The sequence below is a fragment of the Suillus bovinus genome (assembly GCF_016758785.1).
Source record: "Suillus bovinus strain UH-Sbo-P2 chromosome Unknown EDB93scaffold_47, whole genome shotgun sequence".
In the NCBI taxonomy this organism is placed as follows: domain Eukaryota; kingdom Fungi; phylum Basidiomycota; class Agaricomycetes; order Boletales; family Suillaceae; genus Suillus; species Suillus bovinus.
The window spans coordinates 240,619-253,073 of NW_024542103.1; the positions used below are offsets into that span (position 1 = coordinate 240,619).

General features: G+C 48.2%; 4 protein-coding genes across 4 annotated transcripts; 2 read left to right on the forward strand and 2 right to left on the reverse strand.

The window, feature by feature from the left end:
- Positions 1 to 827: 827 nt before the first annotated feature.
- EDB93DRAFT_1338616 (uncharacterized protein) lies at positions 828 to 2,992 on the forward strand (the record flags this gene model as incomplete). Its single annotated transcript, XM_041455395.1, has 9 exons — positions 828 to 925; positions 976 to 1,302; positions 1,337 to 1,529; positions 1,741 to 1,802; positions 1,831 to 2,003; positions 2,342 to 2,395; positions 2,556 to 2,599; positions 2,657 to 2,836; positions 2,939 to 2,992. 9 exons carry the CDS (start codon positions 828 to 830, stop codon positions 2,990 to 2,992), a joined length of 1,185 nt encoding a protein of 394 aa, XP_041305538.1.
- A 2,748-nt stretch (positions 2,993 to 5,740) lies between these two features.
- Positions 5,741 to 7,540, forward strand: EDB93DRAFT_1209390 (squalene epoxidase-domain-containing protein). Its single transcript, XM_041451021.1, has 5 exons — positions 5,741 to 6,525; positions 6,586 to 6,961; positions 7,018 to 7,108; positions 7,167 to 7,317; positions 7,370 to 7,540. The coding sequence occupies exons 1-5, from the start codon at positions 5,800 to 5,802 to the stop codon at positions 7,418 to 7,420; spliced, it is 1,395 nt and encodes a 464-aa protein (XP_041305539.1). The 5' UTR covers positions 5,741 to 5,799; the 3' UTR covers positions 7,421 to 7,540.
- Positions 7,541 to 7,798: 258 nt separating this feature from the next.
- EDB93DRAFT_1209393 (proline-specific peptidase) lies at positions 7,799 to 9,452 on the reverse strand. The gene is made up of 2 exons (XM_041451022.1): positions 8,348 to 9,452; positions 7,799 to 8,294 (listed from the first exon to the last, which is right to left on the reverse strand). Exons 1-2 carry the CDS (start codon positions 8,995 to 8,997, stop codon positions 8,042 to 8,044), a joined length of 903 nt encoding a protein of 300 aa, XP_041305540.1. The 5' UTR covers positions 8,998 to 9,452; the 3' UTR covers positions 7,799 to 8,041.
- A 466-nt stretch (positions 9,453 to 9,918) lies between these two features.
- Positions 9,919 to 10,492, reverse strand: EDB93DRAFT_1159827 (uncharacterized protein; the record flags this gene model as incomplete). Its single annotated transcript, XM_041450009.1, has 1 exon — positions 9,919 to 10,492. A coding segment is annotated over one exon (450 nt), but the record flags the coding sequence as incomplete, so codon positions are not given.
- Between the last annotated feature and the right edge of the window lie 1,963 nt (positions 10,493 to 12,455).

Here is a 12,455-nt window from a genome sequence, read left to right on the forward strand (position 1 = left end):
CAAGGAAGATAAAGAGAGGGGTTAACGATCAACGGTTTAGTAGTTGGCTGACTACGCGACTACATTACATAATGCCATCGCTTCTCTCCCGCCGTTCTCGAGCTCAATGATATTGCAAGTCTGCAAAGTTATATTATCCTGTGTGGTGTCTGGACACTGGAAGGCTGACAGAAAGTAAATTCACCGGCAGTCTCGAACCATCAGTACTATAAGTACTAACGGTCAACGAGTACATTTTTTGCGGCAGTCTCAAACTCTCGGCCAAGAGCACTGGCCTAGGTATAGCTATGTGCCTATTGAACTATTTCATATTCAGGATCTTGGCTGATCTATGTTTTCCCACCACTAATACAATAAGCGTTTCCCAACAAACCCCAGCGCAATCAGACTTTACTGGAAAATTTTACCTCCCGAACCAACGATTCCCAGATGCCCTCAAAGCGTTTAAATACTTACGGTTTCTCGGGACAGTTGAACAGGTGCTGTGGCTCTATCTGCTATCATCCCACCCTTTGTTCGCGTCTGTTGATGAGATTCTGAAAGGATCACAGCTGACGGCCGCCTCATGAATCTTCATCGGACATCAACGTGCGCTAGAAGGCCAAAGTTCATTATACGATTTCCACGCTCATTCATGCGACATCGCTAATTGTGAGCTTGTGAGCTTCTCGACATCCCTTTTTTTCTTTCTTCAAAATTAGCTCTCTTTTCTCGCACTCGCGATTTGACATCTTGGATACTCGAGCTTGTTCTTTTCATGTTGTACAAATGGCTTACATCGTATCATTTTCATCTCGAAAAGACTCGTATACGAATCTGGAACGTCTATGCGACTATGGAACTTTCGATCCACGGGAACCCTGCTGTCATACCAAAGGCTGCGTAAACGAGCCGCCGGTGATGTAGTCTGTGGTTTCGTACAAAAGTCAGTATGAATAATGCAGCCAAATCACAGTTGATGGTGTGTTGCTCCAGGTTTTTCTTGGCCCAGGTGTATTCAGCTGTGACAGGGCAATATAACGGAATGTTTTCTGCTCTGTTCGCAGTCCAATGTTTTGCTTCAGCCCCAATCACTTTGACCGAGGAGGTCAGGAAATTTACCATCAATATTCCCACTGCCTCACAACTTGGATATCAAGCTGCTGTGGAGGGTATTGTTCTCCTGAAGAACGACGGTTCTCTGCCGCTCTCAAGTAGCATCAACGATATTTCTCTGATCAGCCCCTGGACAAACGCAACCACCCAGTTGCGGGGTACTAATCACTTTGGTGTTGTTCACTATCTGCATCAGCCTTGTCGCGGGTGCGATGGATGGTGGCTATAACGTCACCTACAGCCTGTTGGGCACCAACATTCCATTTAACGATACGAGTGAATTTGCTGCTGCTGCAAAGGAGGTAGACATCTACGTTGGGGATATCGATCTCACCATTGAGGCCGAGGTCACGGACCGCTACACGATTACTTGGCCCGGCGACCAGCTCGACCTTATTGCTCAGCTTCAGATGATAGGCAAGTCTTTGTTTATGGTGTAGTTTAGCGGTGAACAACCTGATAACTTTGCTCTCAAAGGTAATGCTTCTGTCAGCAGCCAATCTCTCTTTTTGATTCAAATTGCTCAATAGTTGTTTTAGGTCAATACGCTCAGAGTCATTTGGGGTGTCTAGGTCAGAGTGGTTTAAAAGGCCGTTTTCGACATCCTCAGTGGCAAAGTTACGCCTGCTGCCTTGTATCACGTAGTACACGGAAAGCTATGTCAACGAGATCACCGTGACCATGACGGGTATGAACCTCCGTCCCAAGTCAACGAGTCCTCGTACCTATATCTAGTAAACGGACATGCCTTTGGATATGGCGAGCCCAGAGTGCATTTTATTACAAATGGGTGCCATCCCCCGCACCACCATACAGCATCCAGGCTCTCGTTGACGGGGGGGAGGGGAAGTATGCTGCGTACTCGGATGACCCACCGCTCGCTGTCAGTGTAACAGACTCCGGAAAATGTACGTGAAATGCAATTTGTCACTCCACACTACCTCATTTCCTTATCTTCAGGGACATCTGACGATGTTTCCCTTATTTCTACCGGTGGTGCATGTGGACATGCCCCTACCCCAACAAGGTTTTTTTATCTGAATTTCCAATTTCTGTCTATTCATAGTGTAACTCTATGTCGGACTCATCTGAAAACACCCGTATCTCAATCTCATCTCGGGGTGCGCGAATGCCGGTGTTAGGCGCACTTTACCAGTCCGCTGTTCCTGCGCTTTAGACGCATCACCCTCGTTGATGGGATGTGACTTTGCCCAACTAGGTTCTTGTCAAACACCCGCTCTCACAGCTGCCGATTACACTCCAAGAGCAGATATCAATGGCGATTTTTGCCCTGGCCCTGGTACGTATTAGTTGCGCCCGACACTAGTAGAGTTTTGACAGATCACAAAAAAATCTTCAACTTTTTTTCGAGTCTTTGTTTTATTGTCTGTTCGGCTTTAACCCGTCATGAACCTAACAGCGTCATCATCGAAGGATAATCCATGACAAACACGTCGAAGGCCTTGAGGATCACCATGAAACGATGGGATTTCGCGGTAAGCAAGTGAGCCGTGCCGTCAATTTGAATTTGAAGTGCGCCCAGACCTATACTCTCTTCTAGGGTACAGACGATATGAAATTGATGTCCCGAGAGACCCTAGCATATATCAAATCCTTATTCTTTTCCCGCAATACACGGTGTATGAACTCGTCACTAGACCAATTCGCATTGCTCAGAGTCGGAAGCGAAGTATCATTAAAGGACCGACGTTGGGATCAGTTATTTCATGAACCTGACCCCGTATGTCCGTCCTTTGATGTGTCGAGTCATTAATCAGTATTGTTATTTGTCTTAGTGATTTGATATTGCTGTAGAGTTTTATCCTCGTCTGTGTATTCATAGAAAGCAACTAAATTGGAGTATGAAAAATTAGATCTTTGGCACATTGCAAAATGATGCTACGCGTGTTTCAAGCGTTTATACGACAAAGTTATTGAGACGCCATCATTTTTTATTTTTTATTTGCATCGTATTTTAGTCCTTTGTGGTCGTGGAGACTATATTGGACACGTTTCGTAGTATCCTTTCCCCGTATGGTTCATCATACGTTTTTCACGCAGTCTCTATCATGGTTCTTTGTACGTCTTCCCCGTGCATGTTGTTCGAACTCTTTGCGATGCTGTCGGGTTATTATTGGACTGCACTCCATCGCCGTGACTTCTAGACTGATGCATCAGAAGGACGCACATCAAAAAGCGGAGCTATCAAAAAAATGGCGGGTCTGGACTTCATACAACTGTGAAGAGCCTCAAAAGATCATGGAAGAAAGATGCGTACGATATGGCAGAATCCTGATTGATATCGAATGGCCGCACTAGCGGAGCTCCAAGAAAGTTGAATAATTAATGAAAGTCTAGGTGAGCCCCTATCTGAGGCACGCACTCGATGTTGTGCTCGCGAAGCATGTTGATCAAAGAGTCCGGGAACGAGGTCGTTTTTGATAGTACGTACTAGTTCTCCCACTATTTGTGTTATACGAGTGATGATGATATCTCATCGTGCTGTTCAACTTTCAAGTATATGACTGCGATTTAAGCACGAAAAGAGCCGCCGGTTCGGTGTTAAATGTGTCCACTCCGTCAATGCTCGCGGCGCCAAGACTATAGCAAAGTCTCACGCTCGCGATCGATCGATATCTTTGATCCGTCGACTAAATATAAACTACATTTTCCCATGTCAAAAACCGTCATTAAATATAAGCGCAAGATTCTGCTGATGACGTAAGTGTACGAATATGGCTTTTATATGGATTTATTAAATGATCCATTGGATGAAGACTGCACACAAATCATGCGATATCTTGGTTTGACAGACCAGTCTAACGTGACTTTTGACGTAGTCGAGCTGGTCGATCTTGGAGAAATGAATATTTGGCAGGCGATGACGGAATTAATGAAATTTGGCAAGTACCGCGCTGGATGTCGTAGACATTCAAGTTGTGCTGCAGCTAAATCCAAATTACACGCACTAGGTGTGGGAAGCTACATGAGTACAGAACTGGTGGAGTGCTTAGAGAATTGGACCTGGGATCCAGAGCACACATTGGCGTATGTAGAAGATCGAGAATCGGTGCGCTGTTGGAGGGAGAAGCAAATGCATTGTGAGGGTAGGGCGTGAATGGCAGGTGTGATAGTGGGAGATTGCGGTTGCTGTTGTGAGGTAGCGCAGGTGCTGAGCGCTGAGGCGCCAGAACACGGCAGGAATGAGAGAGCAAGGAAAGCAGTAGATGGAAACTGAAAGTGGCTCGATTCCGGAAGAATAGGTGACACCGAAGTCTGAAGAACATGAAGTCAGTTATCGGCATAGACTATCCAAATATTAAATAGCTATCTATATAGCAATAATCAAGATACCATGCCAACCTAAATCAACTCTGTTCTTCTTCTGTCTCGGAACTCCACGGTGCTAGAGTATTGTTTACAAATGGGAAAGAGTTGGTAGACATATCTGTTGAAAAGTGACTGCGGAGATGCTATACAATACAAAAGTGATATCAACCGTCGAATGAGTCTGCATCGCAGAGGGCGAGTGTAGCGAGAAGTGCGGGGAAGGCCAGGAACGTCGATGTGACTAAGGAGAAGCACGTATGACGGCGCACGGAGCCTCGACGCAGATCAACCCGATTGAAATTTCAAATCAGTCAGCGAGCGCTGAAAATGCGAATATTATTTAAATACTGAGTTTAAATTTACATTAGCTCCGAGGATTGCAATCAAGTCTTCTGTTCGCAATGCAGCCACCGCCAGGATAACGTCAGCCCCGCATATGCATTCTTACACAACGCTTCCATCCGATGGCCAGGTGCGAAGTCAAAGCTGAGGAGGACCGCAAGTCAAAGTATTCATATCCATCGTACTCTCCGTGTGGTATCCTTCGTATTATCCCACAATGCTCGCAGCTCCTTCCCCCTAAGGATAATAGAAACCAACGATTTGAAGGTGAAGGAAGGTCCTCCGAGGATGGCAAAACTGAATGCCCAAAGTAGCAAGACATTTAGGTAAAGAGAGGTCAGTGCCTGTGCCTCGCATGCATTACATAATGCATCGTGTCATTCTTCGCCTCCCGCCATACAACTGACAAGTCTGCCTTGTGTCTTGGACACCGGACAACAACACGTAAACTCTTTGGCAGTCTCAAATCACTTGTACTAGGTACTAAAAATCAACGAGTACATGTTTTGCGGCAGTCTCACGGCCAAGATTCGGAACGCTGGTATTGAAGGTACGCGACTATTAGACCGGTTCATGCGCGGCCTCAGGCCCAGGCCTTATTGACGCTTTTTCCCGAACTACTACAATAAGCATTACTCAACAAACCCCAGCACAGTCAGACCTTGCTGGAAAGAAAAATTTACTTCCGAATTTCACGATTCTCAGATCAAAAGATTTTCTGCTATGGCATTCTCCGTGTCCCCGAAATATCCTAAAAGCATCGCTCTAAAATGAATTATATAGATAGCAACCGAAGAGAGATAATGCTCGGTAATCTTCTGATAGCAGGCTGTCCAACTTGTCTCGAATGATCCTCAGGACTTGGGCCAGAATCTTAATATTCGTGCGTTATCTGCCGCGAATACCTTCCAACTATCCCATCTATTGGGATGGCGCGCTGGCATCACCCGAACAGCGATGATCTATGTGTCAAGACCCTTTTCTGTTAAATACCAGGTGAGCCGCCTCCCCTGTGATCATTCTCATTTCACGATGCCCTCTTCTTACGATGTACTCATTGTTGGTGCCGGTGTAGCTGGCCCAGCCCTCGCCTATGCCCTCGCCATCAAGACATGCGACAAGCGTCATACTCCTCTACGGATAGCTCTACTCGAGCGATCCTTGTCAAAGCCAGACCGCATCGTCGCCGAATTGCTCCAGCCCGGCGGCGTTACCGCGCTCAAGCAGCTCGGTCTAGAATCATGCCTCGAGGAACTCGGCTCCGTTTATTTGTCAGGTTATTACGTTCAACGAGGGGAGCAGGGCATTTGCGCCTCATTCCCTGAAGGCCATAACGCACGAGCTTTCGAACATGGGGCATTTGTCATGGCCTTGCGCGAACGCGCACGGCGGGCACCCAATGTCGACGTGATCGAGGCCACAGTAACGGCTCTCATTGAGAGCGAGGATACACAACGCGTAGTAGGTGTTCGCGCCTCCACAGCGGGTGGTCAGCCAGAGCCATATTTCGCTCACCTCGTCATTGTCGCGGACGGCTCCTCATCCAAGTTCAGAAATGCCATCCTCGGGAACATGCCGTATGAGCCTTCCCAAAAGGGTTACTTGGCAGGTCTGATTTTGAAAGACATGACGCTGCCGGTGCCCAATTATGCCACTATGATCGTACTGAAAGACGCTGGACCGGTCGTCCTTTTTGAGCTCCCCAATAACGAGTATCGGATGCTGGTCGAAATGAAGGAGTCGCCGCCAGACCTCAAGGTTTGTAATTCTGCTTTGTAGTGTGGTCGTGATCGCCCTTGCTTACTATCAATATTGCAGGAGCATATACTGCGTGACGTTATTCCTCAGCTTCCAGTAACGATACGCGCATCTGTTCTTAATGCTGTGGAGACGTCGCGTGTGCGAAGAGCCCCGCATTTTTATCTTCCGCCCACAAAGCAGGGTGAACGTAACAAGGCAGGCGCGTTCCTACTAGGAGATTCATTGAACATGCGCCACCCGCTCACTGCGGGTGGAATGACGGTCGCCTTGAATGACGTAGTCATTCTCTCCGATCTTCTGAGCCACATCGAGAGCCTCAGCGACTGGCATGAAATCTCGGCCGTCCTCCAGAAGTGGCACCACTTGAGAAAACCGCTCGCGTCCACTATCAATACCATGAGCATGAGTTGGGCTGGCATATTCGCGGCCCAAGGTACGTAAATATTAACTGTCAAATTCTTAAAGGTTCATGATTGACCATATACGTAGGCGAAGCATTTGACATTATGCAGGAAGGAGCATTCAAGTTTTTCGGGAAAGGCGCCAAGTATTCCGACGAACCCATGTCATTAGCAGCTGGGTCAGTAACACACACATCATCCCAACGATCGCGCTAATTTGGTTTTTGGAATTCCCAGGATCACCCAATCTCCGTCGATGCTGGCACGCAATTCTCTCGCTATAGCGGCATACTCCATCTGGGTGCTATTCACCCATCCTAGACCTGGAAATAAATACGCTCCGCAATTTTACGAATACCCGTTGCTTTTTGTCAAAGCGCTGAACGTGGTAAGGTCATTTAATGCTTTTGGAATATGTTGATTGATTTTTGATGGGTTAGATATGGACTCTGGGCCTTGTGATGGGGCCGGTGATGTGGGCAGAGATGTGATTTAGACAGCATCGATGTTTGAAATGAGTGTATGAGCTCTTGTATTGATGGACAGTCCGCAGTAGAGATTTTGCCTCGTGTACCTGTCTCGTCTATGATTAATTTATTCTTCTGATTCGCATATTGCTCCAAGTCCATCAAAGACTTTTGCGACTGGCATAAAGCCAGAATATTAATTAGCGACTGATATAGGGCTTTGATATCGGACGCCACAAAGGTTGACGCACAAGCCATTATTGGTCGTGTCGACATCGTTATTGATGAGTCGACGTTGACGTGAAGTGACTTCAAGGGAATTAGTTGTTGACGTTGCGATGACGGCTGTTTCATCAGCATTGGACCGAGCTCCAGCGTGGTCATATTTGCGACAAGGAAATGTTAAATGAAATGAACCATGAGGGATATTTTGTATTGGATCGGACTCAGTTAATAGTGTATAACGCGCATTATACCGACCGTCCACAGTAGGAACGCGCGCCGCACCAAAAGTCGACTCTACAACCACCCCATCATGATTGGAAACAGAGCTCGGCACATTGCAATTGTGCAAAAAAGACAACACTAAAAAAAAAAAAAGTAGTGGAAATTTCTGAAGACCAAATTCCATAGAAACAAACATCGTCAGTCTACCCTCAAGAAATCACCGATAGCCTTGAAATAATAATCCCTATCCTCGAAGAACGCGATATGACTCTTCGCAAACCTGACCCACTTGACTTTGGGGATGTTCTCGATGAAAGGAGCGATAACGTAGTCCTGAGCTCCCTCTTCGGGCCCATTCGTGACGAGCGTAGGGCATGAAATACGATGAAGGCGGTCGATCACAGACCAGGTTCTCAACGAACCGGTCGAGTGGAACTGTGCGGGGCCCGACCTGAATTTAGGACTGAGCTCAGAGTCCTCCAGGATTCAAGTGGGCGCGCTTACATGGCGTTCGACACCGTTGGATCTTCTTCCACAGAAGCAAACGAAGCAACTAGTTCTTCGGGCCAGGGTATCGTCTGACATGTGTGCTTGTTCATGAAAGTTTGGATGGCTGCCTGATACTCCGTCGATGAGACGGTGCCTTCTCTCTCGTGCTTCAACACCATCTCCTTGAACTCTGCCGGAAAGGCTTCTAGATATCCCAGCATACTCTCTTCCCACAGTTGCTCTGAGGGTGGAGAGCTGGATATGACTAGACGATGGAGTCCAGGAGATTGACGCTGGGCGACATAGTCAGCAGCCAACATCCCTCCCCATGAGTGCCCCAGAAGGTCAAAGTCACTCTCGATACCGAGCTGCACAAGAAGGTTGTCGAGTTCATCCATGAATAATTCTGGGGTCCAGAATTCAGCAGGTTTGTCACGAAGATGAGTAGATTTCCCGATGCCGAGTTGATCGTAGAAGATGACTGGGATGCCATACAGCGAATAGATCTCGATGTGCGATATCATGTAGATATGAGACATTCCGGGACCTCCGTGAAGCGTAACGAGTGGCCGTTTGCCTGACTTGAGGTCACCGACGACGTTGTACCAGGTTTGGTATGTCTCGTCGCCGACTTTGAAGTCGACAGTGCCCGTGTTACTACTCATCAGTGGGGTAGGTGGTGTTACACTGCATTGTTCTTCAAACGAAACTCTATAACAGCTGGGTATGAGTCGTGAGATCTTGTGGGACCCTTCGATTGGACATGTGGAATCTAAACTTGAAGGCCATCTATTTTCCCAGATCGCTTATAATAGCAACATCGCTGGGAAGACGGACGCCGAGGTCTGCTGTTGTATATCAGGGGTTTTGGAATCAGATCTGACCGGTCGGACCTGGTACCGTGGTCAGGAACTATGAGTGTGGCACCAAACTAGTCCACGACACCACCATTGCATAAAGTGGTTAACATAGCACGAGCTGTGATATATGATACATGATGCATGGAGCAGGTCAACATAGTCGCTCGGTAACTTGTCTAAATTTCTGTCGTTGAATGACAGATATTTGAACAAGGGCATGCTTGCTGGCAACAGGCAAAGAAAATGCGGATGACCTTTAGGATACGACATTGTAACCGTGGGAAGTATAGCATGGAATAGCAAGCTCGCATGAGGTAAGCCAACATATTGAGAGACGTCCAATTCCAAATCAAACCTGTTTTCTTGCCACTTGACTGAAAAAGTACTACGCGCGCGAAACTTTACTGACTGTCATAAAAGCACGAGCGCCATCAAGAAGAGGTTGTAAGACTAGGGGTCGGCGTCGCCGACGTGGACCTTGCTCAGTTGTTGACTCTTATTTATTTATCGATCTCTGCGAAAGGCGTGCAAGTATTATTGGATGTCATGCACTCTCAGTCGGTGGGCCTTCACTTTGAATCAGATATATTCGTTGAACCAATATATCTGATTTCTTCGTCGTTACCACGAAAACAATGACTGTAAAATCGGTGTCATATGTAAATACCATCTAAAATATCCATAACGGACTCATTACTGCAATCGTCGTCGTCACTAAGGCGGCGCCTGCAAGTGTCGAGTTCAGATTTTGAGGATCGGAAAAGGGCTTGAGGACTCACCCCTCTCTGCACTTCTGCCAGTGCTGTCCATGTGCCATGCGGCTCAAATCAAGCTCAACACCTCCTCTAGGGATCACCATTGCAGTTCCAGGGCTATAAAATAGGCGTCGAGAAGCAGGTGGTACCCAGAATAAAAGCCGCTGTTTGGGCCCCACCACCCATCCGTTTTTACTGTTCAGGAAAAAGGGGGTCGAGGGGGTCAAACGGTGATCGTCATGGGATGCTCCCTCCATGAGCTCATAGGTATCACATAGCGCATGGATGGAGGTAGATGAGAAGCGAATGAAGTGATTGTTCCAGGTGTTTGATTTCATGGTAGTGGTGGCCTCGATCGCGCGATGTTCAACTGGAAGAGCTGGATGATCTGACTCGGCGCACTGTTGTGATGACTGCCTCATCCCTGCATCCCACAGCCGAACAGTGCGATCCAAAGAACCAGTGACGATGCGAGTGCCATCCGGCGAGAACGAGACCGACCAAACTGAAGAAGTGTGCCCCCGCAAGGGCTCACCGACTTGCTTCCCCGTCCCTGCATCCCACAGCCGAACAGTGGAATCCTGTGAACCAGTGACAATGCGAATGCCGTCCGGCGAGAACGAGACCGACAAAACTGAAGAAGTGTGCCCCCGCAAGGGCTCACCGACTTGCTTCCCCGTCCCAGCATCCCACAGCCTAACAGTGTCATCGTCCGAACCAGTGACGATGCGAGTGCCGCCCGGCGAGAACGAGACTGACCGAACTGAAGAAGTGTGCCCCCGCAAAGGCTCACCGACTTGCTTCCCCGTCCCTGCATCCCACAGCCGAACAGTGTCATCCGAAGAACCAGTGACAATGCGAGTGCCGTCCGGCGAGAACGAGACCGAGTTGACTGAACTGGTGTGCCCCCGCAAGGGCTCACCGACTTGCTTCCCCGTCCCTGCATCCCACAGCCGAACAGTGTGATCCCTTGAACCAGTGACGATGCGAGTGCCGTCCGGCGAGAACAAGACCGACCAAACTGAAGAAGTGTGCCCCCGCAAGGGCTTACCGACTTGCTTCCCCGTTCCTGCATCCCACAGCCGAACAGTGTGATCCCTTGAACCAGTGACGATGCGAGTGCCGTCTGGCGAGAATGAGACCGACCAAACTGAAGAAGTGTGCCCCCGCAAGGACTCACCGACTTGCTTCCCCGTTCCTGCATCCCACAGCCGAACAGTGTGATCCGAAGAACTAGTGACGATGCAAGTGCCGTCCGGCGAGAACGAGACCGAGTTAACTGCATCAGTGTGCCCCCTGAGCACGTTCTGAACAGCCAGCCAGTGAATATCACGTCCAGCTGCCACACGAAGAGTATTCGGAAATCGTGCGGAAAATGTTCTCGATAGCGGAGAGTTGGCAGGCGAGAATGGGAGTGCTGATACATATAGATGCGGTGTGCTGTGTAAAATGATGCTGCCGAAGACTTGAATGAACCTTTGTACGTCCATTGCAGTCAATGAGACATCTTTGAATTCAGGATGACCCTGTTGTTGCGCGTGAGCGTTTTAGCTAGTACTTTGTAGTCATGTACTCACCGTTAACCACTGGGGAATGAGTCGAAGGGCATGAACTGCATTGCTAAGGGCATTGATCAGGGCGAGTAACTCTATCCAGAAAAACAGCCGCTCGTGGTCGAAAAACACTTTCACTTCTTTCGCAAGCTCCTCGTCAAAGGTTGTGTCTCGTACGTACGAAATCCAAAATCGAGAGGAATATGACAGATGTGGAAAGATGTACTTTTGGACTCGTTCTTGCAGTCCGGGGTCTTTGCTATTGGGTAGATACGACGACTTTAAATTGCAGATATTGAAGCGAAGACCGTGTTCCATTACTCGAAGAGAAGCGAATGCAAGGCCGCGTTGCGCCTTTGACAGGTCCACGAAAAACTCTTTGCTGGATGATTTGTCTGTCAAGAAATCGCGGAAGGATGCATGAAGGGGTCGTATTGGGGAATCTGCGTTAGTGGTGCCGCTCAGGAGGGAGCCCATGTTTTGTACCACAAGCTCCACTTCGACATTATCCTCTGGTGTTGGAAAATGGCGCCTCATGGCTTTCAGGGAAGCTAAAGGAAGGGGTTCAGCTGTGCCTAGGATTTGTCCCATCACTGAGCGGAACCTTGCTAGCGCCGTCGGATGCAATTTCGGGGAATGCTGGACATCGGTAGATGTATCCTTGGGCATGATACTTGTTAAAATGAAGCGATAAATGCCGTGCAACTCGGCAGGACCGCGTGACATCACTTCGTTGTAGCAATCAATTGGAGATAGCCCCACATGGCGCCCTTTGATGTATCCGCAGGCGAGACGCGCCCACTCGAAAAGTCCATCAGCTTTCTCAGCGAGATCTGCGATTATTCTGTTCTGGAAATTTAGTCGCTCCAACTCATTGGATACGTAAGCACGGATGTCGCGCTCTGTAAATATTGTTGGAATATCATCCATCGACATCTGTCGAATGTGCTTAACT

Bases quoted from the DNA above. Each gene is read 5' to 3' on its own strand.
- EDB93DRAFT_1209393 (XM_041451022.1), bottom strand. From the start codon at position 8,997: ATGAGTAGTAACACGGGCACTGTCGACTTCAAAGTCGGCGACGAGACA. The intron at 8,295-8,347 runs GTAAGCGCGCCC...TCCTAAATTCAG, and splicing joins CCAACGGTGTCGAACGCCAT to GTCGGGCCCCGCACAGTTCC.
- EDB93DRAFT_1209390 (XM_041451021.1), top strand. From the start codon at position 5,800: ATGCCCTCTTCTTACGATGTACTCATTGTTGGTGCCGGTGTAGCTGGC. The intron at 7,109-7,166 runs GTCAGTAACACA...TGGAATTCCCAG, and splicing joins CCCATGTCATTAGCAGCTGG to GATCACCCAATCTCCGTCGA. The intron at 7,318-7,369 runs GTAAGGTCATTT...TTGATGGGTTAG, and splicing joins TTGTCAAAGCGCTGAACGTG to ATATGGACTCTGGGCCTTGT.